The 23848-nt window shown below is 40.6% G+C and overlaps 2 protein-coding genes across 2 annotated transcripts in view; both read left to right on the top strand.

Moving 5' to 3' along the window:
• LOC101863011 (40S ribosomal protein S18) overlaps positions 1-6431 on the top strand; it is a 37782-nt gene extending 31351 nt beyond the window's left edge. Inside the window, exons 6-8 of the mRNA XM_013080763.2 lie at positions 2741-2827; positions 3398-3591; positions 6320-6431. Coding sequence (XP_012936217.2) covers positions 2741-2827; positions 3398-3591; positions 6320-6395 — 357 coding nt within the window. The 3' untranslated portion in view covers positions 6396-6431. The remainder of the gene's footprint in view (positions 1-2740; positions 2828-3397; positions 3592-6319) is intronic.
• A 14216-nt stretch (positions 6432-20647) lies between these two features.
• The window catches only part of LOC101850406 (protein naked cuticle), a gene marked incomplete at its 3' end in the record, with an annotated part of 74226 nt that continues 71025 nt past the window's right edge, over positions 20648-23848 (top strand). The window contains 1 exon segment of the mRNA XM_013080762.2: positions 20648-20790. Within this exon segment, the coding sequence (XP_012936216.1) occupies positions 20727-20790 (64 nt within the window).

Raw genomic sequence — 23848 nt, 5'->3', positions numbered from 1 at the left:
AAGAAGTGCTCAATGCGCTGTACAATAATACAAAGAACATATGAAGCGCACAGCTCCTATAGTAAACCTTTTTCTCTCTCTCTCTCTCTCTCTCTCTCTCTCTCCAGTACATCCTTGAGTAAAGACAATCCCACAAAGTTAACCCAGACACCCTCGCTCTCATTAATGAATTCACACAGTCATAAATTCTTGCAGAACAGAACAGCATGAATAAACGATACTGAGAGAACTAATAATATTTGTATTGGGAATGTCGGAAATTACAGATTGAAGCTGGACTGAAACATGCGTTTTAAGTGCTGATTTAAATTTTGATAAAGTGGTGGTTAAGTTATGATGCGAGCATGTTCACTGACCGGTCACAGTTGCGAACGAACCTCTAGTGCTTTGCGGAAACCCGGATTATAAGTTGGGTATCCAGTTCCTGCCTGTGGCTTAACCTATTTAAGTTTACGGGATTGTAATCTGGATAGAACTCTGCCCACTTTCCTAGTGGACGAAGTGCGGTTGGGAGAGGATAACGCAGAAAGAAGTGGCGAGGTGGAAGAGCAGTGTTGTGAGATGAGGAGGCTGGCTCAGCCAAATCCAAGTCTCTCTGCAAGATCTAGACCCAAATTAGGTTACGTATTTAGCAGATGTGGGGCGGAGGCGAGGCGGTGTATACATAGATGGGGGGGGGCGCTCAAATCTAAGTCAGGTCCAAGTCAGAACCAGTTTTCAATAAATGGTTAACCCGCTTGTCTAGTTCTTCAAAATGTAAGTCCTTGCCCACCACTAGAACCTACAACTAGATCTAGGCAAAATATGTAAGCTCACCAACAACCAATTCGAATAATTGTACGGATAACTAGTTATTCGCACAGCACAATTGTTCGGACAACTAAATACAGTTGTTCGCACTATTGTACGGACAACTAACTACGGTTGGTCTGACTATTGTACGAATAACCGCAGCCTTTTTATTTGATAAATTATGATTTGTATTTTACACATTCCCACTCAACACGAAGCTCTCTATGCGCTGTACGGTTTATCTTTTATTTTTATTTAAACTCATTTGATGCCGTATTGGAATATCTAGTCCGTCATGATTATGCACACAAGATGTACCAATGTGTACAAAGCATGTCCTATTAAAAAAAAGGTTTTAACACATTACACCCTAAGGGTCTGGACGGGAAGCCCATTGTTTGATCCTAAGCAAGGGAAAGGAACCCATAAGTGTTTAAAATCCACATTTTAGAAATACTAAATTCAAAAAAATCCTGAAAAAATAAGTCACAAAGAAAAATGAATGTAGTATCAGAAAAATATAACTTTATGTATGCACAAACTGTTGGAAAATGTTCTTAGTTCAATCGGGGGGTCGGACCCATCACGCTCAGCCTCGCGGTTAGGACCTAGATCTACAATTTATGTCTAATCAATCTGAAGCGCCCCATACTCTTGCTAAAATGTTTTCACCAAAATCTGATTCATTTTTGTCATATGCTTATTTTTGCTCAAACCCATAGTTATTTCCTTTTTAAAACTCAGTTGTGTCAATTTTCAACAAGTCAACACCTTCGAAGAGTCGGGAACGCAATCTCTCTTCGATCGGCTCTGATACTAAAAACTGGCTCGAACATTTCAGTATCAAACGGAAGAAAAAACATTTTGCAATAACTGCGTATCAAAATCTCGGCCTTAGAGTCTCGTCATGGCGAGACTTCGTTTGTAACGGCGCTATGTTGGCGCGGGCGAGTTAGGGTGGAGCGCATAAAAGGAAATTCACGGGCGAGTTGGGGTGTAATGTGTTAAAATTCACTGGTGCTGGCAAGTATGCATACCACAAGAGAGAAATTGGTGCAGTTTTGATCCCCTGCTTGTGTGATTTGTTTCTGTCCATAATATTCTGAGCTTGATTAGCTTTGTTAGATTGGGGAATGTAAATGCCCTTCAACATTATAATGCTTTTATAGCATTTTTGAAAAAAAAAACAAACCAAAGTTATTTCATATGTAGAGTGGTTTGTTTTAAATTTTTTCCTGTGATAAATGTGTAGCCTAGATAGACGTGTCATGTTTTCAGTGACACTTTGTGACGTAAAAATGGTCATTTTTTGACTTCCAGAACATAGGAAATGACCTTTTGTCAGGTTAAGTGATTATCTGTCTCTGCTAACACCATACTGGTTCAACTTTATCAAGATTACCCCAGTATACTACAGATATTGGAAATACATTTTATGGTTATGGTACATTATCTTGTTTAACAGAATGATCTGTGTTATACACACACACACTCACTCTCGGTGGTGCTACTTACCGAAGTGTCTTTAGGGCATTTCCAAAGGGGGGACATTAACAAGTTCTTATGCACAATAGAATAATAAATGGGCTGATTCATCAATGTCATGCTCATATTTGTCACACTCTTGTGAACTGTTATTTCCATGGTGCCTTGATAGTCGAAGCAGACTTTGTGCTGTTGAAGCTAGAGAGGTGAGCAGAGTATTATTCCCTGTAGGGACTTGTCTGTTGACATCCACCCCTTGGCGCTCATATGACCTTATGCAGTTGCGAGCCCTGTAAAACTTCTACTTTATAAAAATAGGTTTTGGGTTCTGTTGGTCCAATACTGGCGGTATGGTACATACTAGGTTTTTGGGTTCCAAAAATTTAATCAATGTATTCTTTTTCTTTTCTTTTTTTCTGTGAGGAAATATTTTTGCCAATAATTTTTTCGGTTAATTTCGCAGGGTGTTGGTCGCAGATTTGCCTTCGTTGTCTGCAAAAAGGCCAATGTGGATACCACAAAAAGGGCTGGTGAACTGAGTGAAGAGGAGGTAAGAATGTGGTAAAACTACTGTTGTTGCTGTTTGTGTTTCTCTTTCTTTCCCCCCCCCCAATTAACGTTTGTTGTGAGATGCAAGTTGGAACAGGGGGCTTCAAGCTTTTGAGTGACTCCTTGTGGTGATCTGTCATATTTCAGTTGCTAAGGGTGCAAAAAAATGACCAGTGGAATAACTAGTTTTTGTAAGACAATGTGAGACAGAACAGGAGATCGTGCCAATCAAATACTGCATAGTGATTGACACGATCAGCACAGCATAAGTGCGGGTCTGTAAACATTCTTTATAGTATGCAGCCTCTCTTTCCCTTTTCCCGCAAAATTTCCATATGGGGGGGTGTTCGCTGCATGAATGGCCACCGCGTAGTTGCAAGCGATCGTGAATATCTATTTGGATGTAAAGGTCAATATGGGGATAGATTCACTACGTACTACTATGGGCTTTTGAAAGCTCATGTTGATTTGTTCTTGTTAGTCTCCTGAAGGTTTTGCCTGTCCATTTTCAGTGTTTTCCTCAAGGTTTGGATTTTGCTCTATCACTTTTTTTTCTCCCCTGTATGGATAGGTGGAGAGGATCATCACTGTGATGACCAACCCCCGCCAGTACAAGATCCCTGACTGGTTCCTCAACAGACAGAAGGACATCAAGGATGGCCGCTTCAGCCAGGTCCTGAGTAACAGTCTGGACAACAAGCTCCGTGAGGATTTGGAGCGTTTGAAGAAAATCCGTGCCCATAGGGGTCTGCGTCATTACTGGGGGTAAGATTTATCATTCTGTTGTTCGGGGGATTCGGTTGTGTTTTGTGAGATGAATGAAAATGTAATGCGCAGTCACCACTTGATGTTATATTTGATACTTGGGTTGCAAAGGTCTGACATCATGTCTTGTGAACTGATGAGATACATTGTTTAGAAACATGCTTTTTTTTTTTTTTTTTTTAAGTGGAGCAGTTTGTAAGGGGTATAGTTGTCTTTCTGGTGGTAAAATCTTGACTGTATACTAATACTATTATAAATGCAATTGCTTCCTTCTCCAGCCTGGCTCACAACCACACTGGCATTATACATTGTCTTTGTGGTTTTTTTTTATCAAGGGCTACAGAAACTAACTTTGTTTAAAACTCTTGGTGTGGTTTCAAGTCTGCACTGAGGATCCTGTGACAACTTACATTCCTTAACTCATTACACCCATACCTGCCTGCAATCACTTGCGGGGGGGGGGGGGGGCAGTTTTCAGGGACTCTCTGGGTATGGGAGTTACCGAACTTTGGCTGCCATTTTGTCTCTGAAACTAGGCTACCCTCACATGCTTCTGTCGTAAATATATCGACTTATTACGTTTTTAAAAGAAAATTTTTTCTTCAAAAGCGAGGCGTGGGTGGTTGGCGGGTGCTCTGGTGTGATTTGCTCCTTTTCTATCAAATATCTATCGTCCTGGTCTCTCCTTTTTTATGTTTATTACTCTCTTGTAACTCCTCAAGTCTTCAGCACTTATATGACCTTATTGTGTTTCGAGTGCCGTTGTACTCTTACTAAAACTAAAAGCAAGGCAAATTGACAGGCTTTGAGATAGTTCCAAAAATCAACGAGAACCTGGTTCCACTACATTGTGCCCCCTTTATATTTCGTATGTCCCTTGAGCTTACTTGTTACAATCCCATTCTGTCAGTATATTCTCGAATGTTGAGATGTTGGGATCGTTTTTTAAATGTCATGCTGTCTCTGCATGTGAAGCATTGTCTGTACAGGTCAATGCCATAATCAAGACAGCTACAGTAAATGTCTTCCTTTACACCATCAGGTCGCTTCTTGGCTTGTTGATTCGGATGGAGACAACACGTTTTTGTACACATCTGTTTGCTCTTAGTAGTCTTAGAATAATCGTTGCCTTTTCCCAATTTCTAAACAGCCCTTTGAAGAGGTTTCCTGTCTGTGACGTATAAATAGTTTCGGGTGCTCGGGTGTGGTTTGCTCCTTCATATCAAACATCTATCGTCCTGATCTCTCCTCCTCCTTTTTTATGTTTGTTACTCTCTTGTAACCTCTTATCTTCGACACTTACACAGTGGGACATTTGATGAGATAGATTCCCCCATATTTTTTATTTTTAAAAATAATATATATATATACAAAAATATCGCGGATTCAACGAACACTGAAATTAGCAAGCTCGGGTTCAATAAAGGTCCTTTCCAGGGTGAACAGCCCCTGCAGACGTGGCTTCGCTCATGTTACTTCCAGAACAAACTTTATTTATACCCGGAAACCATCCATTATACCTGCATCGTGAAACATTATTCACTTAACTGATTGCATGCGACCAATCAGGGGCCTTTTTTTTTTCATACCAACTCATGCGTTGTTGGCACACGCACACGTCTACTCTGGCTTGTGTTGGGGTCGGATGGGGCGGCCTGCACACTTGTGGGTGGGGGGGGCACTAGCCGTCAGGGCGTTAAACGTTACAGATACAAACGTGTCGGTTTATTGTTTTTTTCCCTCTGCAACTGATCATTATTACAATGATAAGCTAGTCTTTGCGTAGATCTACATCATGAATTGTGCGCTGGTCTATGGAATCAAGAGTTGCCGTACGCTAGGCTCTACACAGCAACACAACTTTTTGGTAAACAATCGAGATTGTACAGGCGTGTTCATTTGAACGAATTGGGTTTGTTTGTTTGTTTATCTCATAATATGCAGGCCTTCCAGGCACTACTTGTGACTTCTCTTTATACATTACTTGCTCAATGCCCTTAATTATTGACTCAAAGCCTCATGTTTGCTATAACGAACACTCCGATTCAATGAGATTTTAGGTCAGGCCCGGCGACCTCGTTGAATCAGAGTTCTGCTGTATGACCTTATTGTATTGCAAGTGCCGTAAAAGTCTTACTAAAACTAAATGCCATGAAAATGAACAGGCTTTGAGGTGCTGCCGATAACCCTGTGTGACCAAAAATTAATGAGAGCCTGGTGCCACCAGATCATGTTACATTTATATTTTGTATGTCTCTTAAGCTTACTTGTTACAATCCTATTCTGTCTGTATATTCTCGAATATTCAGGTGTTGGGAACGTTTCTTAAATGTCATGCTGTCTCTGCATGTAAAGCATTGTCTGTACAGGTCAATGCCATAATCAAGACAGCTACAGTAAATGTCTTCCTTTACACCATCAGGTCGCTACTTGGCTTGTTGATTCGGATGGAGACAACATGCTTTTGCACACATCTGTTTGCTCTTAGTTAGACTAATTGTTGCATTATTACCAATTTCTAAACAGGCCTTTGAAGATGTTTCCTCTGCTGATGGTTTCACTCTCTCCTTTCTCTCTCTTTAGTTAGAAAATTTCTTTCCTGTTTTCGTGGTATATTTGGCTTATATTTGTTTTGATTTGATATATGGAAGCTTTGCAAGTTGGCACTTGAGATGTAAAATTGGCTTTTTACTGATGTAGTACATTGTCTTGTGCTTTTTTTTTTCAGTCTGCGTGTGAGAGGTCAACACACCAAGACCACTGGACGTAGAGGAAGAACCGTTGGTGTGGCCAAGAAGAAGTAAATGGACACATGAGGAAATAAATATTGAAAACTACCACACTGAATATTGTCTTTTATATCTTTCCCCCTGATCTTCTGTGTGTCCTGTGGTTGTCTTTTGTCTGGTGTGTTTTGGTTCTGTCTTTTCTCTCTCCCCCCATCCGTCCATTTTGTCTGTCTGAATCTACATGGTGGTCTTCTAATGAAGGCTGAGACTACTGTGTGGCCCTGCACTTTTTATAATACTGTTGAGTGCATGATACTGCATCTGTCTGGTTTCTGACCCTCGGTGTGGCAAAGGAATGTGTGAGGAGTTGTTGATTATTTTCAAAGACATGCAATGATGTGGATGTTTTTACGTCCCCATAAACACAGTTTATATCATTTAGGGGGCTGGCTTCAACCTGAGCTGTGAGTGGTTGGCGGGTACTCTGGTATGGTTTGCTTCTTCTTTCCTATGAGACTTCTATCCTCCTTATCTCCGCTTCTTCTTTTTATGTTCGTTACTCTCTTGTAACACTTCTAATCTTCTGGCGCTCATATGACCTTATGCAGTTGCGAGCGCCGTAAAACACTTACAAAATCAAAAACGACCTGAGCTTGGGGACATTTCAGCAGAAAGAACTCGATACTTGTAATAAAAAAAATCCCCTCTCGCGGGAATTAGACTCGGGTCTTTTACGTGCTGTGGTAAAGCACCTAACCCCTGAGATGTGGGTCTGGTCTGCACAAACCTGCAGATGGGGGGGGGGGGGGGGGGGTGTTAGCAATTTGTTCACCCACCACTGCTGGTACCAGATGAGTTTGGGTGTTCGGATAAGGTGGAGGCACCAGGAAGTCCCCTACTTTTCTGAAGGAAGTATCTGGTTGTCTTACCCGTACTAAATATGGTTTGAATGTTGGTATGTCTTTTTATTTCCTTGGAAGTCCAACCCGGTCGGGGGGGTGCTCTGGATCTTTTTTCTTTTTTATTTCAAACACTATCGTTCTTTGTCCTCTTCCTTTTATGTGTTTTACTCTCTTGTAAAACGTCTAATCTTCTGCACTTGAAAGACATTATGTTGTGAGTGACATAAAGTAGTTTCTACTATTAAAATGAAGTCGACCCTTTCCAAAGGGTGCACTGGTGTGGTTTGCTTCTTCTTTCCTATCATTCAAACATCTACATTTTATCATCCTTATCTCTGCTCTTTTTTGTGTTTGTTACTCTCTTGTACAGTAACACCTCTAATCTTCGGCACTTATATGACCTTATTGTGTTGCAAGTGCAGTAAAACTCTAAAAGAGACTTGTACTCATTGTCGTGGGTGGTTGGCTGGTGCTCTGGTGTGGTTTGCTTCTTCTTTCCTATCCAGCATCTATCGTCCTAATCTCCCCTCCTTTTTTATGTTTGTTACTCTCTTGTAACACCTACCCTAATCTTCTGGCGCTCAATTGACCTTATGCAGTTGCGAGCGCCGTAAAACCTCTACTAAAAGTAAAAGTACTAAAACTAAAAAACATATTGTCGAAGAAATGTGACCACCTTGAGCGGTATCTTAAGTTAAATGTCCAAAAAGAGTGCTAGGGTGAACATGGTCATCTGGATATATGTGGTTGTTCGCAGGTTCTTCTGTGTCCCTAAATTTGATTTGTACATGTAGAGAATAAGTTCAGTTTGGACGTGCACTTGCAGTTCACTCTTCCAGTGGCTGGTTATGGTTCCTGTTCCTTCTCTCCCTTTTTAATATGCCCTTTTGTGTTGTCATACCGGAACACTAACTTCTACCGGTAATTCTAAGCGGCATGAATCCTACGAATCACAATATACTATTTTAATTGTCCCCATCTGTCTTGAAATTGAAACAGAATACTATGATCACACTGCTCCGGAAGAGTTGATGTTGGGGGTGTGAAATAAGATCGACTCATCTGGATCTCAACTTACCTGCTGGGACTTGTTAAGAAATAGATTGCTGGGCCCGAGAAAAAGATTTTGATGAGCACCACTGACGTCAACGAATATTTAATAGGAAATTTTATGGGGCAAGATTAATTTAGAGGAACACACCTTTCATCACAAAGGTTGTTTAGAAGAGGCGGCACTTCTGACTTCTGACTCAGTTGATTTATCTCAATAGAAACTTGTCAGCATACACAATACATTACAAATATAATAACAATCAGCAACACTTAACCGGTTAACCCATACGAAGGGCATACCAAAAGTTTTTTTACCTGACCATAAAGGAATAAAGATAAAAAGCTGAAATTTGTGGTGAAAGCCAACAATCTTCCTACCGGTAGGCCTACTTCCTAGAATGCATGTAAATTCTGGGGAATTTTCACTCAGTTACTGGTTTTAACACCAGCGCACTGTAGTGTAAGTGAATGGGAGTATGTTCTCCAGTTTCAACATGAAAATTGAGCTCAGGGCAGTAAAGAAGTTTTTGCTCTTGCAAGGCAAGCAACTACAAAATATTTTTACCGAGATGCATGCCATATATACGTATATAAAATGGAACTGACTGCCCATCCCATGCTGGGATAAAAAAAAAAATTGGTGTCAAAAATTCAAATGTGGATTCATGGACATTGATTGAAGATGACCACCGTGATGGTCACTCAAACTCAATTATGACAGCTACAACTGAATCAGAAAAGGATTTGTTGAAAATCAAGGAACATGTGTTGTCTGATAGGCGGGTGACAGTCAAACGTTTGAGCAAATAGACTTGACTTAGCATTGGATCAGTTGAACTTGAACAAATCTTAAATGAACATTTGAATATGACCAAGGTCTCTGTGAGATGGGTCCCCGGTTTTTTTTTACTCCTCAAAAAGTGCAACTTGTGGATTACTGTCAAGAATTGTTTGGTCTGTATCAGAGAGGACTGTAAACCCCCTCTGGTCTGTCTGTATGTAAGGAATAAAACTAAATTTTTTGAAAGACTTGCAACACCATGGATGAGACATAGGTCCATCACTACGGTCCTGAGTCAAAATCTGCATAAATGCCGTAAAATCGCCCTCGTCTCCAACACCAAAGAAGGTAAAGGTGCAGCCATCATCATCAAGTGGAAAAGTGGGGGGGGGGCAAGAAGTAGAAGGAGAGATTAAGACAGATTATCTTGAAAATTGACATACGATCCCCGTCCGATTCTTTTTTATTCCCTAAACTGAAAAAGGATTTAAACGGAAGGCATTTTGAAAGTGATGATGACGTCAAAGTGAAGCGGCGAAGGTCGGGTTTTCTGACAAGGTCTTTTCAAGGCCATACACCGATGGCAAGAATGTATAACTGTGGGAGGCAACTGCACAGAGATAGATTATCATTAATGTTAGCACCAAATTTCAGCTTTCTACCTTTATTACTTTATTCCTTCATGGTCAGGTAAAAAACTTTTGTTATGCCCTTCGAATATTACATTTTGGGCTTGTTACATGTACAAAAAGTAACATGGACGAGTTACAAATCATAGAAGACAAGAAAAGGACACTTGTTATTTTTAAAATTGAATACATATGTGTGTGTATTCATATTTATGGGTTTATGACTTATGAAAGTATTGAAAGAATCATATTTCGTGTACCGGTAGCAATTACTTTATTATCCCAGAGGAAAATTCTCTTGTAAGTGTAAGCAACCACCACCTGCGTCATTTTCGAGTGCCTGTTGGTCATAAAATTATATATATCATAGCTGCCACTTTCCCGCTAAATAGCGGAAACTCCGCTTCATCTAGCTGTTCCCGCTACTTTCCTCCTTCCTCCGCTTGGACCGCATATATATATATATTATATATATATTATATATATATATTATATTATATATATATATATTATATAATATATATATATATATATAATATATATATATATAATATATAATATATATATATATATAATATATATAATATATATATATATATATAATATATATAATATATATATATATATATAATATATATAATATATATATATATATATAATATATATATATGTTTTATATATATATATATACAGTCCATGCCGGCTTTAAGCACGGTCATCGGGAGAAAGCATAGGTGTGCTTAAATATTTAAATCCGAAGCGTGCTTGAGTGCGAAGTAGACATAATCCAGAGATTTTTTGGTAGAAAATTTCCCGTGCTATTTCCCTTTGTTTGTATTGTAAGTAGGCCTATAGCGATCCCGCAAAAGTGTGCACTCTTATTTTTACCCGCCATGGTAGTTTTTGTTTTGTGGCCGAATGGGAAATGAAAACCTAATTTAGACGGCCCTTCACGATACAGCACACTGGGCCTACACGCTGCCTGTGCGTACAGTAGGCCTACCACTACCCGCTGTGCCACATTCATCCCACCTCGCGCGTGATACACAATCAGGATTATGGATAGCGAGGGTCAAAGGTGAAAATGCAGCCAGTCGCCCTTTCTCGTCTCCCTGACTCTCTTTGTATTTTTTTGTCTGTGTGTAACTAAAGTAACTTTGCCCTCGGCTAGATCCTATGTCTACGCGCGCGGCTGTGTGCATCTCTCTGCCTTCCTCTCCGCCGTGTGAGTGTGTCTCCATCACTTGCGTTCTCTGTGTCTCTCTTAACACACTCACTGCTGCGGTGTAGACTGTGTTCAAACTTCGATGGGTCATCATAAAAGTATTGACTGTCTTGTAAGTGAAGCGTGCCTGAAGCCGAAGTTACCGTGCTTAAAGGCGTGTAATTTATATACATGTAGCAAAAATTCGGTAAGAGCCGTTTAGCGTGCTTGGGTCCGAAATGTGCTTTAAGCCGGCGTGCTTATAGCCGGCACGGACTCTCTCTCTCTCTCTCTCTCTCTCTCTCTCTCTCTCTATATATATATATATATATATATATATATATATATATATATATATATATATATATATATAATTGTAGTATGCGCAGATCTATGATGAATAATGAAGATCTACGTATACTACAACAGTACGGTACAGTAGTCTCCGCCTAAACGCACGCTTTCGTCATCTGACGGGTTTTTTTACTATATAATTTAGACGTACAAACGCACGGTCACTCCCTCTAAACGCACGCTCCGATCCGCGAAACATGCCGACAAGTTAAGCTTGACAAGGGGAAATTTTCACGACAACCTGCACAGCCTGCTTAAGACAAGCCTAGAATTTACCAAAAAAAACCGGATATTTGGTGAGAGTGCCCCTCACGCCGTACAAAGAGAGTGATGAACAGCGTTTACACACCGTACTTTCCACTGACGAATAGGTCTCGGTCTATGGCTGGACTATAAATCACATAAGCGAAAGTATGTTGAACACCCTGGACAACCCAAAAAACACCAACAACTAACAACAAAGACCCCAACGAAAAACTCACGAAGCCGAACATTGAAAGAAAAAACAAGAACAACACGACACTTATCCCACTCATCTAAAAGACCATACAACCAAAACAGCAAATGCGGGATGATAGTTCTTTCTACAGTGGAATTTTTTTCCCTTATCAGCGCTGACGACAACCCTTAACACAATCTCTGCCCCACTGGCTTCAAATTCATAGTACCATCTTCACCGAGCAAGCACGTACATATAAGACAAGATGTAGCAAAATTTGTACGACCAATTAGATCTTATGGAAAAGCTTACCCAACCAGAAATTTGGAAAAGAAGATGCGCGTCCAAGTCTATACACATAGCTAACGAGTGCTTCAACTCCATTGGTCACACCAAGAGTCAATTCGCGGCACTGGGGTCTACCGGAATGGTCACAACTCTCCTGTGTTGATATTGATAGGCCTAATTCCACTGTGGTCCGTCAGAACTGTTTTCAAAAGGAAGCCTTGGAATTCAAGTATATATATATATATATATATCACAACAGGCACCAATCTGAGACAACCGCAAATAAACTAAAAAAGTGCCTTGAGAAAGACGGGAAACGCCTATAAAAAAATATGGTCGTAAACAGCAAAAGAGACAGCGATTCCAGCTTGAGAAGCAAAGACACCAAGGGTGACATTGAGAAGCAGGGGTCTTTTTTTGTAAGTGAAAGTGTTTTACGGCGCTTGCAACTGCAAGGTACATGTACATACATGAGCGTTCCGTGTGAAATTTTGAATTTTCCCTGGGTGGCGGCCGAAGACTGTTTTTTTCTTACTCGTTTCGATTTTAAACCACCATGGGATCTTTAACGTGCGCAAATTGCTCACGGGACCTCCGAGATTTTTCACCCTTGTCCGAGAAGGCTAGGTGTAGATCTTTTCAACCAGAAGGTCAGGGGTGTGGCTGAAAGACAGCAGTAAGAAGGAACCAAGGAGTAACAGTAGGAATGGATGCAAAAAGAGTCACTAAGAGCCCAGACAGGAGGGGGTAAAGGAGGTGATGGGGTGGGGGCAGAAAGTGGAGACGAAAGCAGACGATAGAGCAGGAAAGGAGGTAGTTTTAGATAAGAAAATGTTTCGGTTGCCACCCGGATTCGAGCCCGAGACCTTCGAATGAGAGGCGAACACCTGAAACTCAAGGCCACGAGAGAGAGAGACCCCAGCAGGGGTCTGATAATAATGTAAATCTACTATGTTGTTTTTGTGTTTTGTGTTTTACTGAGCTTGCAACTGCATCAGGTCATATGAGCGCGCGAGACACATTAAACATTTTCAGATGGTAGGAAAGTTTGAAATTTGCGCGTGCGGCTGCCAAAGCCTACTCTTATCGATATTAGACCTCCAAGAAATCTTTACGGACCTCCGAGATTTTTCGCCCTTGTCCGAGAAAGCTAGAGATCTTTCCAACCTGAAGATTAGGGGTGCGGTTGAAAGACAGTAGAGGGATCCAAGGAGTAGTCTAGCTAGTAGAAAAGCTGTAGAAACAGCAAGGAGTTTACAGTAAACTCCTTGAGAAACATGCAGGATGTCATATAACTGCATGCAGACTGGGTATCTAAACAATTGACAATGTTACTCTGAGCTTATTGTATAACTACGTTATCAATATGTTTGCGCGTCAAAAATTTATGGGCTATTTTCTCAAATTGGGCTTTTTCAAGGGGGTGGGAACAGAAAAAAAATCTATCATTCGAAAAATTTGTAAGATAAATCTTTATCTTCATAATTTTTAGAGTACTGACAGATCCCTTATTCGGACCTCGATTTTGAAAAGGCCAGCTCTATTCGGATCGGAAGTTGGCATGACCATATTATGCCGGACTCATTTCAAATTTTTGTCTAATACATGTTACATGTAGATTCTAGATCTAGATCTAGTAGAAATCTAGTAATAGAACTTCGCCCGCTTTCACTTACCAACTATACTGAAAAAAGACCAAAAAAACAAAACAACAACAAACAAACCCAACCCACAACATATATGATAATAATTTAAAATCTTTTATAACCAAATCATACATTTAAAAAAAGTACTTTTCTTTATGATATTGATATTCCAATATTATTATAATGGGCAGCCATTACCATGGCAACCCTCTACATACATTTTCAAATTTCACTTTAATATCAGATTTCCCACCATTTTTATATTGATGCAACTACACAAGTAAGCTGAGATTGTTTACCAGTGTGACAGGGTTAAGATGCACTAGCGCTAAATAACATTAATTTTTCTTGCTTTCACTTTTTCTGTCAGCCCTTTCGTTGGCCCTAGTTTAAGCTTGTTCCACGAAACTACAAATTAATGTAGGCCTAGGCTATGTGGAGCAATCCGAGCAGATAAAAAGCGCTGTTGTTTTTCGTGGTTACTTCCCGTACATTTCCCACAATCCAAAGAGCGGAATAAAACAGACCATGGCGGCGGATTTGGTAGCCGTTGAGGCATGTTTTGCTTTGGACATTTGTGTTGTCATTGTTTATGATGTTTGTGATGTAGTTTAAAGAAAGTATGACATGGAGATTTTTGCTATGCTAAAAAGTGTTGGGAAATGAATTATGAAGTAATTTGGCTATCGAGGCGTGTAAATGTCTGAATGTAAACAAGTTTTTTTCGTTGTTGTTATTGTGTTGCGGGATTCCTGTGTTGCAGTTGTGTGTGCATGACTGTGTTGCCCTGCTGATTCTTCAAAATTCCTTCATGATGAACGACTGTGAAGTCGAGTTCCTTTGTCATTTAGGTTAATAGCTGATTATAGAGGATTTGCACTTTCATTTTACTTATGTGGTAGGAAAATTCGATAGTCGAAACATTTTTTTTAGTGTTGTAGAGTCTAGTCTACAATAATGGGTAAATTTATAGAAGGAAGTGGCTATCCAGTATCCTCAACCAGGGTGAGAATAAAAATACGATCCACCTCTCACCCTGGGTGAAACTTGCCAGCGTAGGCTATTCTCACCCGGTGTGAAACAAGTCCTGTTTTTCCTCATTTCGGAATACTGTCTATCGGTGTGGATGATCAAATTGATAAAGGCCACCTCTATTCTCACCTGGAGTGAGAATAGTGCAGGCGAGTCTTGTGGCTATTCTCACCCGGTGCGTGTTCACCAAATTTTGCGTTCACCCTAAACCACAGAATTCTACACTGTGATAACAGAAAAATTGTAGAATTCTGTGCCGTGAACACACTGTAGCCTACTAAAAGCGTACAATTTTGTCTGTGGGTAGTGGAGAGAGAGAGACAAAGAGAGAGAGGAGTAGTGCGAGAATTTCCGGGCAAAACAAAATGGCGACCCGCGTAGTTCGGCTCGATTCGAAAAGTTAAATAGCCGTAGCATCTTTGTCTGTAGACAACCAAATTAATTTACTTTTGTGTATTAACATCATTTTAAAACTTTGTTTTGGTCAATTTGATCGTCCACACCGATAGACAGTATTCAGAAAGAGACAGAGAGAGAGAGAAGAGGGGAGGAGTTGAACTTGCGAGAACTTCCGGGCGGGTGAGAATAGCCACTTTCATTGATAAAAGCCAAGAACAAATTACACTATAGCACAAAAATAAGCTAATTTGATCATCTTCAAAGATGCTATGGCTATGGCTATTTCACTTTTCGAATCGAGCCGAACTACGCGGGTCGCCATTTTGTTTTGCCCGGAAGTTCTCTCACAAGGTCTACTCCTCCCCCCTCTCTCTCTCTGTGTCTCTTTCTCTGAATACTGTCTCTATCGGTGTGGACGATCAAATTGACCAAAACAAAGTTAAAAAATGATGTTAAAACACAAAAGTAAATTAATTTGGTCGTCTACAAAGATGCTACGGCTGTTTAACTTTCCGAATCGAGCCGAACTACGCGGGTCGCCATTTTGTTTTGCCCGGAAGTTCTTGCGCTACTCCTCTCTCTCTCTCTCTCTCTCTCCACTGCCCACTGACAAAATTGCACGCTTTTAGGCTAACACTATCAGTAGTAATAGTAGTAATAATCAGTAGTTTGTTCACGGCACAGAATTATACAATTCTGTTATTACAGTGTAGAATTCTGTGGTTCAGGGTGAACGCTACACTGGTTGACCCAGGCTATAACGGTGAACGCCCACCGGGTGAGAATAGCCAAAAGACTCGCCTGCGCTATACTCACTTGGGGTGAGAATAGAGGTGGCCTTTATAGAAACCCTCTCGTCTCATAGGATGTCATAGAGGGTATTATTTTGTAGCTTTTTAGGTTTTTTAGGGCCCTGAACATGATTTTGGCATTGAAAAACGTCACAAATGGTTAGTTTATTAGATGTTATGGCACTTTATTTCAGGGCCCCCTACCCGACCCACTACACAGCTATAACGTAGGCCTACTCACACATCAGGGGGAGACCCCCTGAAACCCTCCTAATGACTATATTAACTTTCATCCTGCGGGAGCTGGGTTTATGTCGCCCGATAAGCCTATTTCGGCACCTCGCTTACGTTCTGGTCCTGAATCAGTGTAGCCCCTGGCTCAGCGCGGCGCACATCTCTTACGTGTCATTCGGGTCCCGAGTCGGATCCGTGTTCGCGCAGGTCAAGTGTGTGTGCGTCAGTCTGCTTGAGTTTGTGTGGGTTTGTGGCCTTCTTCTAGAACCACCTGCGTTGGTTCGCAATCGAGGCATACGTTTCATTCAAAAGATGCCAAGTTGGTAGCTCTAGATGTTCGTCCAATGAAATTATAAAAGAAATTGACCCACTTAGACATGAGGAGCTCGAAAGGATAGTCAGGAAACAAGACTTCCATTTTTCTATACAAAATATTTCAATTGAGCTTGATTTTGTATGAAATGATACTACCTGATAAAAAATAAGCTTGTTTGATAGTTTTGAATACCATTGTGCAGGTACAAGAGAACAATTTGAGTGAAAAACATTCGGAAATTGACCTAAATTATCCCCTTTCGGACCTCAGGTCATTCATAACAACAAGAGCGTCCAGAAAGGTTATTCGAATGGGCGTAACTACTCGTAGTGTCTTATCAGCTTGTGAGAGGGGGTTTTTCATGTGTTTGTAACATTTTATAAATAGAAAGCTATGAAAGATAGAGCGTTATTTTCATCATCGGTTGACACGCTCCCGCGGTATTCATGGCGAAAACACACGTTTCCGGGCGCTCGTGCTGTACACCAACAGTACACACAGAGTGACCCCGGCGGCCTGCCCAGCACGTCCGACGTAATCAGTTTGCTGATAAGATATGCATCTGGGAACAGACGCAGGATAAGAGTTAAAAGCAATCATTATCAAAATAAAACCTTAAAACTAAGCCTTAACTAAAAAAAACTGACCTTTTTCTTATCCGACGGCACTAAAGTGGTGAAGGAGCTGACTTCCGGTAGTGGATGTGACGCGAAACGGCAGTGCTTCTGTAAAAATACCGTCATATGTTGTCTGTCACTCAATTTTGTAACCGACCTCGTTGCCACTTGGTAAAATTTTATCTAGCTAGACAGTTGATGCAATGAGCAGCATAAGTCAAGTTTCTATTTTTGCTTAAAAGTGTTCTTTTTACATGAAGCTGCAGTGAGCACCAAGCACTCCTCTGTGATTGGCCCAAATATAGATGACGTATTTCCGCAATCTATTTTTGTCGTCTTCCGCGGCTTCCTTTGCCAGTTGACTAGATCTCACTGTGGCGGCCGGGCCTGCTTTGCTGCTAAGCGTGAAATAGGTTTCGCTGTGTGTGCGTGCTTGTGTCTGTGTGCGCACGTGTGTGTGTGTGTGTGTGTGTGTGTGTGTGTGCTACTTTGAGGAAGAGAGGAAGAAGGTAAACTGGGCATGCCCCCCCCCCCCCTTCCCATTATATTGCATCATAATTTAATGTGAAAATATTTAGGTTGATGATAAAGTCAAAATTTATGAAAACTATTTATAAAAAGAAATAAACAGGAAAAGCACTGTAACTCGACATGATATGTGAGTCTAAGATGGAATTGAAAGAGTATGTTTTTTACTTTAATGCACAGGACAGGCTTCGCTGGAGAAATGTTGTTGTCAATGGCCTATGCTCCACTGGGAGTTAAAAAGGTCAAGAGAGAGAGATATTTTACTTTCACTCCCGCACACAGATGCTCTGCTTTTGGGGTCAAACTGCAAGTATTTTTTGCTGCAGATCACCACAGCTACAAAAACTGTTGCAAATCAATTATTTTAAAGAAAATTTCGAACTTAACTGCAAAATATCAAATTATCAATTTATGGGTTAAAGCAGGGAGGGGGGGATTCCTCCCTGTAACCCCCCCCCCCCCCCGATTTTATTTTTACTTCAGGGAGGCAGGGCCCCCTGAAACTCCCCGATTGGTCTAAAGGGCGCACATTACTATGCAGTTAAGCTTAAAGTGTGATGTGGCTCGATTAAAAACCATGAAATATTTTTAAAAACAATTTAGTTTGCGACAGATTTTGTCTTGATATTCAATAGGCAGTCTTCCGGACCTGCCCGTTTTATTCACAATGATAATTTGCTAGATAATGGCTAGGGTTAATGTATGGAGTAATCAGGGTAATGTACCCTGTACCGTATATACATCTAAAGCTACCCCATCTCCTACTACCCTAACCCTGAATATAACAAATATGAATGAAGTAAAATATCATGTGTAGGTCTGTAAGATGGCTGATAATAAATGAAAAAAAAGTACATTTATTACAGAACAACCTGAAAGAGTGTCCTTTCTTTATCTTAGCTTAGTGGAGCCTTAGATTAGAATTTAAATCATTGAAAGGGATTATTTTGTCAAAGAAGGTTATTCTGTCTCATTGTTTTCTCACAGTTGTCTCCCCCTAAAAATGATATACGATAGGGGTCCTAAGCGTGCATTTACATGAAGCTTGCGCTATAAATACTTGCAAACCCATGCTACGGAGGAAAGGGATGCAACCATCTCATATCCTTGATATTTTATTCATTGCTGTTACTTCCCTTGGAGAGCTGGGGTCGATTTCATCGATAATGTAATGGAATCTAACTGTTTTATAAATGATTCCCCGAACTTGGTTTCGTTTATAAAGGCATTGAGTGGTGGAAAATGCAAAAAGACTACTTATGTGCACTAATATGTTTGGAGGAACAGGTGGAAACTGTTGGTGGTGGACTTTAGGGGAAGAGTGCTCAGCCATGCAGTATTTCAAGCTACCACTCCTGTCTACCTGTCAACTTGGTAAATGCATGGACAACATCAGACATTCAGAGAGACTTTTCTCGTGTAATTTGTTTAACAAGTACATTAATATCTTCAAAAGCGGCTAAATATCCTACTAGTTTTCTACAGCATTCACAATTCACGGTTGTTGTAAAAATTCTTAGAAGGCAGCTGATACATTTGACTAAATCATTGATCCAATAGTCTAAATTAGGTTTCTACAGCATCCACACTTGTTACGCATCATAGGCTTTCTAAACTAAACATTACAGTCACCCAAACACCAGTGAGAAGCCTTCTCCTGAAGATGCATTTCGAGTGACCAGTCAAAAGACATTTCATATTTCAGTCTCTCTCCCCCCCCCCCCCCCCCCCCTTCAACAAAAAAAAAGTCACTTGCCCAGTTCTGTGAGTTTAAAGGTGTGAACACGAAGCTGTTCCATCATTTTCATTGTTCTGGGCGAGGAGCAGTCTCGCCTAATATCTGGCTGTCTAGACTTGTCTTTGTTTTCATGATGCCTGCTGTCTAGGTTGTTGCAAGGATTTCCCTTTGTCAATCTTTACTTGTAGTTGGCATGTTTTACAGATTGAAGCATGCGTTTAGGGGTCCAAGTGATTGTGCACTTGACCGTCTAAATTATACATACAGAAGTGAAACATTCGTCATATATATATCAAAAACACAGGTCTCAATATTTGCTATTTAGCGGATTTCAGCTACAGCCATCTGCTAAACTCCACTACCCAAAAATGTGCCACCTCTTTCTGTACATAATCAAAATTGTAAATCTTTGGTAAGTGACTCTTTTACTTGAAATTATCTTCCAAACCCTCAGATTGGTATGAAATAGAGAGAGAAAGAGGATTACTATAGGAGCTGTGCGCTGCATATGTTCTTTGTCTTATTGTACAGCGCATTGAGCACTTCTTTGTGGCAATGCGCTATATAAATGCAATTTGTTATTATTATTATAATAGATAACCTTGCTTTGATAATTTGATGGCTTTTATTTCTGAATTCTAGGGTTAAACAGTATAATAATAATGGGTGTCTTGTGAAAAGGCTTTTCTGTTGCGATCATGCAGAAAGTTCCTCCTTTAAAAAAATTCTGAGTTGAGACCTATTATAAAAAAAAAATATGCGTATTGGAGCATGCCTATGGATGGCGTTAAAAGGAGTTCCTGCTTTCACCTGCCAACTACCTGGCCTTGGGTACTGACAGATGCGAGATCTAGATTCTGAGTTTGATGGGGAGCATAGGTTTGTCAAAGGTTAAATTGATTTTAGAACAATAGTTGTAGTAATACTGGCTCAGTTGATCGGTAAAGTATCAATTTCCAAAGGGAATTTTCAATAATGGTTACCAACACTTTATTAAACACCAGCAGCAGTTGGTGCCACTGTTCTTAAAGAGCTGTTTGATTTTGTATTTTCCCCTGCTTGCCGTTCTATTTGACAGAAAAATAGTAGTTATAGTTGTATTTTTGTACATGGTAGTTCTTTTTTTCACTGTAGTTGTCCTCCAGTTCCTGGTGGTAGTTTTTTTTCTGTTCACATTTGTAGTCTTTGTTGTAGATGGTGGCCATCTCTCCATGTGTGCAGATAGTTTCTAGTTCCTTTTTTGTTCTCCTGTTCACCACTGTGATATTTCCAGGTCTCAGCGGAAGTTCTAGAACATGAAACTTAGTTTTGGGGAGACTTTGTAGTTTCTTACAGGTACCTGGTCTAGATGTTTACTAATCATCAGAATGACAATAAACATTTTATGTTTGTACCTTTTTCAGACTTAGCCATAACTTTCACAGACAGACTTGAAGGACGTGTTTTTAAATTGACATGGATCCAAACAGAAGGCAACATGATCCGCTGTTCTCACAGGACATGGCAGATGACGACCAAGGTAAGACATTTATGTGTAACGACGCGGTGGAATCAGGCGCTCGTCAATTTTTTGGGCATATGGCCAAATGGGTTGATTTTAATGTGTGTTCATTAGTCTTACTTTTGATTTTTAAAAATATCCAGAGGTCGAGATGTTGCAACTGAAGTATATAGGGGTCGCCTAGTTTGAGAAGTAAAATTAGCGAGAAAATGGCTGCCAAAGTTCAGTGACTTTTAAAGCGTATGTGTCCTTGGAAACTGCAAATTTACATTTTTTGGTGTCTTTGATGTTTTTCGGCAAAATTCCCTCAGAAATGTGTTTTTAAATGAACATATAAAAAGTTTTGAGACCCCACCCCAAAAAAAAAGTTCAATAAAAATTGCTTCATGAGTGGAGAAATGTTAGGTTTCTTTGATTTCATTATTTTGACAAGCACTTCTATACAGGGCACTGTCACGCTGTAACTTTCTGGCTTACTTTTATTTTTCTACCTCCAGCTTATTCTCAAGGGTGGTCAGAGGAAACCTCAATGGAGGTTGGTTCTACTTCTTTACTCTCTCTCTCTCTTTCTCTCTCTGTCTCTCTCTCTCTCTCTCTCTCATGTGCACACACACATACACATACTCACACACACACACACACACACACACACACACACACACACACACACACACACTGTCTCTCTCGCTCTCCCATTCTCTCTTTTTCCTCCTGTCCCACTGTCCTTTGTCTTTCGCTCAATTTTCTCTCAATGTAGCCATTTCATAAGATAAGAATGTGGTTGCTATCAACTTCAAGCTCCATTCCAATTTCTTTCCATTTATTTGAGCGTAATTTCTTCTGTTGGACTAAAATTCTGTTGTTTTGTCTATTAAAGGTAGGTGTTTTTGCACAGCTGCTATCAATGCAGTTTCCATGTTGAAAGCGGAAAACCAAATTTAATTTTAATGAGGCATTGGAATCTGAATCTGTAAAAATGCTTGTGATGAAACAAACGGAAATTTTTCAAATTCTTCTATTTCACTGGAGAAATATTATCTTCTGTGGATGTATTGGTCATCGTCAGACATTGACGGACGAGCTTAAAAAAATAAATGAAAATGATAATAATAATTATTATTATAATATGTAACATGTATGCTTGTTTTTGGTGAGGATGCAATCAGTAGGTCTCACTTTTTTCTTTCCCACTGTTGTTTCGGTGTCTATTTGTCTTGCTTGTCCCGTGACCCAAAATGGTTGTTACCGTGTCTTGTCAAAGTGGTTCTTTTTTACTCCAGGTTATACTTTTCTCTCCATGTGGGTGGTTAGCGAGTGCTCTGGTGTAGTTTGCTCCCTCTTTCCCTCCTAGCGTCTATTGTTCTCATCTCTCCCCCTTTAACCCCCCCCCCACCCTCCCCAGGGGCGGTGCTACTGACTGAAGTGTCCTTAGGCCATTCCCAAAAAAAGGGGGGGGGACATTACCATGTTCCTAATTCTTGTGCACTGTAGAATTGTAAATGGACTGATTCATCAATGTCATACTCATAACTGTTCCTGAACTGCAACAGGGAACTGCTGCGTTTTCTTTCCTAATCCTTACTATCGTTATTTTCCTCTACTTCTTCTGTATGTTTGTCACACTCTTGTGACCCACTATTTCTGGGGTATCTTGATAGTCGAAGCAGACTGTGCCGATGAAGCTTGAGTGGTGAGCAGAGAAAGCCTGGTTCCCTGTAATGTAAGGACTTCTCTGTTGACATCTACCCCTTGGCGCTCATATGATCTTAAACAGTTGCGAGCGCCGTAAAACCTCTACTAAAACTAAAAACTCTCCCTCTTTTTCCACATGTTAGTCTCTAGTAACACGGTCACCACTGATCTTCAGCACTTATATTATCTATTTGTTCAGCAAGTGCCGTAAAACTATTACATAAAAAAATAACAACATTAAAAAACAAAACCCTTCTCTTGTCGCCACAGCCTCCTCCCCCACCACCGGTGCTCTATACACAGGTGTCACGAGCCCACACCCAAACCCCACTCTCTTGTTTTTCCCAGGAGTTGGCTTGTTGGTCTGAAAAGGGACGGAGTAGGGAAGTGAGTGGTTGGCAGGTGCTCTGGTGTGGTTTGCCCCTTCAATCCTATCCAACGTCTATCGTCCTTATCTCCCCTCCTTTTTTATGTTTGTTGCTCTCTTGTAACACCTCTTTGCACAACTTTGGTTATCATGGTTGGTTGATTGTTAATGTTTTATGCCCCCTTCGGCATACGTGGCATCATTTTAGGAGGCTGGCCGTATCGACCCTACTCGATACAATAACTTCTCCAAAGCGGAATGGAACTCCCGTCCTCTGTGTGCTATGTCAAAGAGTTTAACCGTTACACTACAAAGGGCTATTCTGTCATTGTGCCCGTAAAGATTTTAGAGTTAGTTCAGCGAGAGACTCGGAATGTGTTAGGAGAAGGTCGCTCTTTTATCGCCCATACCAGTACCTCGTTATGTGAAAATCTTTTTTTCTGAAAAGGCTTTTGAATGCTCTTTAGAATGACAGCACGCGTGACTAGACGTTTTTGAAATTGTGCCAAAATTCTTCTTTTTGAAAATAGTTAATGGGCTGACCTGTCCCGTGAAAAGCGTTCCAACCCTTTCAACCAAACGGCCCCTAAAACTTAAATACATTGTACGTGTACTATTGGAGCGGCCCCCTGGACACCCCCCCCCTCACCCCTCCTACACTCCTCGACCTTGTTCTATGGGCGCAGTGATTGTTCCCTGATTACTGTTCTGATGAGAGCCGAATGCCTCAAAGACTTCTGTAGAGGGATTAGTGGTAGGCATATGATTGATCCCCAAGGACCTTCTATTTATAACCTTCTTATTGGTGCCCCCCCTCCCCCACCTTTGGAGGTTGGCGGGTGCTCTGGTGTAGTTTGCTCCATCTTTCCTATCGAACATATATCGTCCTGATCTCTCCTCCTTTTTTTGTGTTTGTCGCTCTCTTGTAACACCTTTAATCTTCGGCACTGATATGACCTTATTATTGTATTGCAAGTGCCGCAAAACTCCTACTATTACTATACCCCCCCCCCCCCA

Source organism: Aplysia californica, unplaced genomic scaffold, assembly GCF_000002075.1.
Source record: "Aplysia californica isolate F4 #8 unplaced genomic scaffold, AplCal3.0 scaffold00098, whole genome shotgun sequence".
Taxonomy (NCBI): domain Eukaryota; kingdom Metazoa; phylum Mollusca; class Gastropoda; order Aplysiida; family Aplysiidae; genus Aplysia; species Aplysia californica.
The sequence above is the reverse complement of the archived record's forward strand: the minus strand, read 5'-3'. Positions and strand labels throughout refer to the sequence as shown.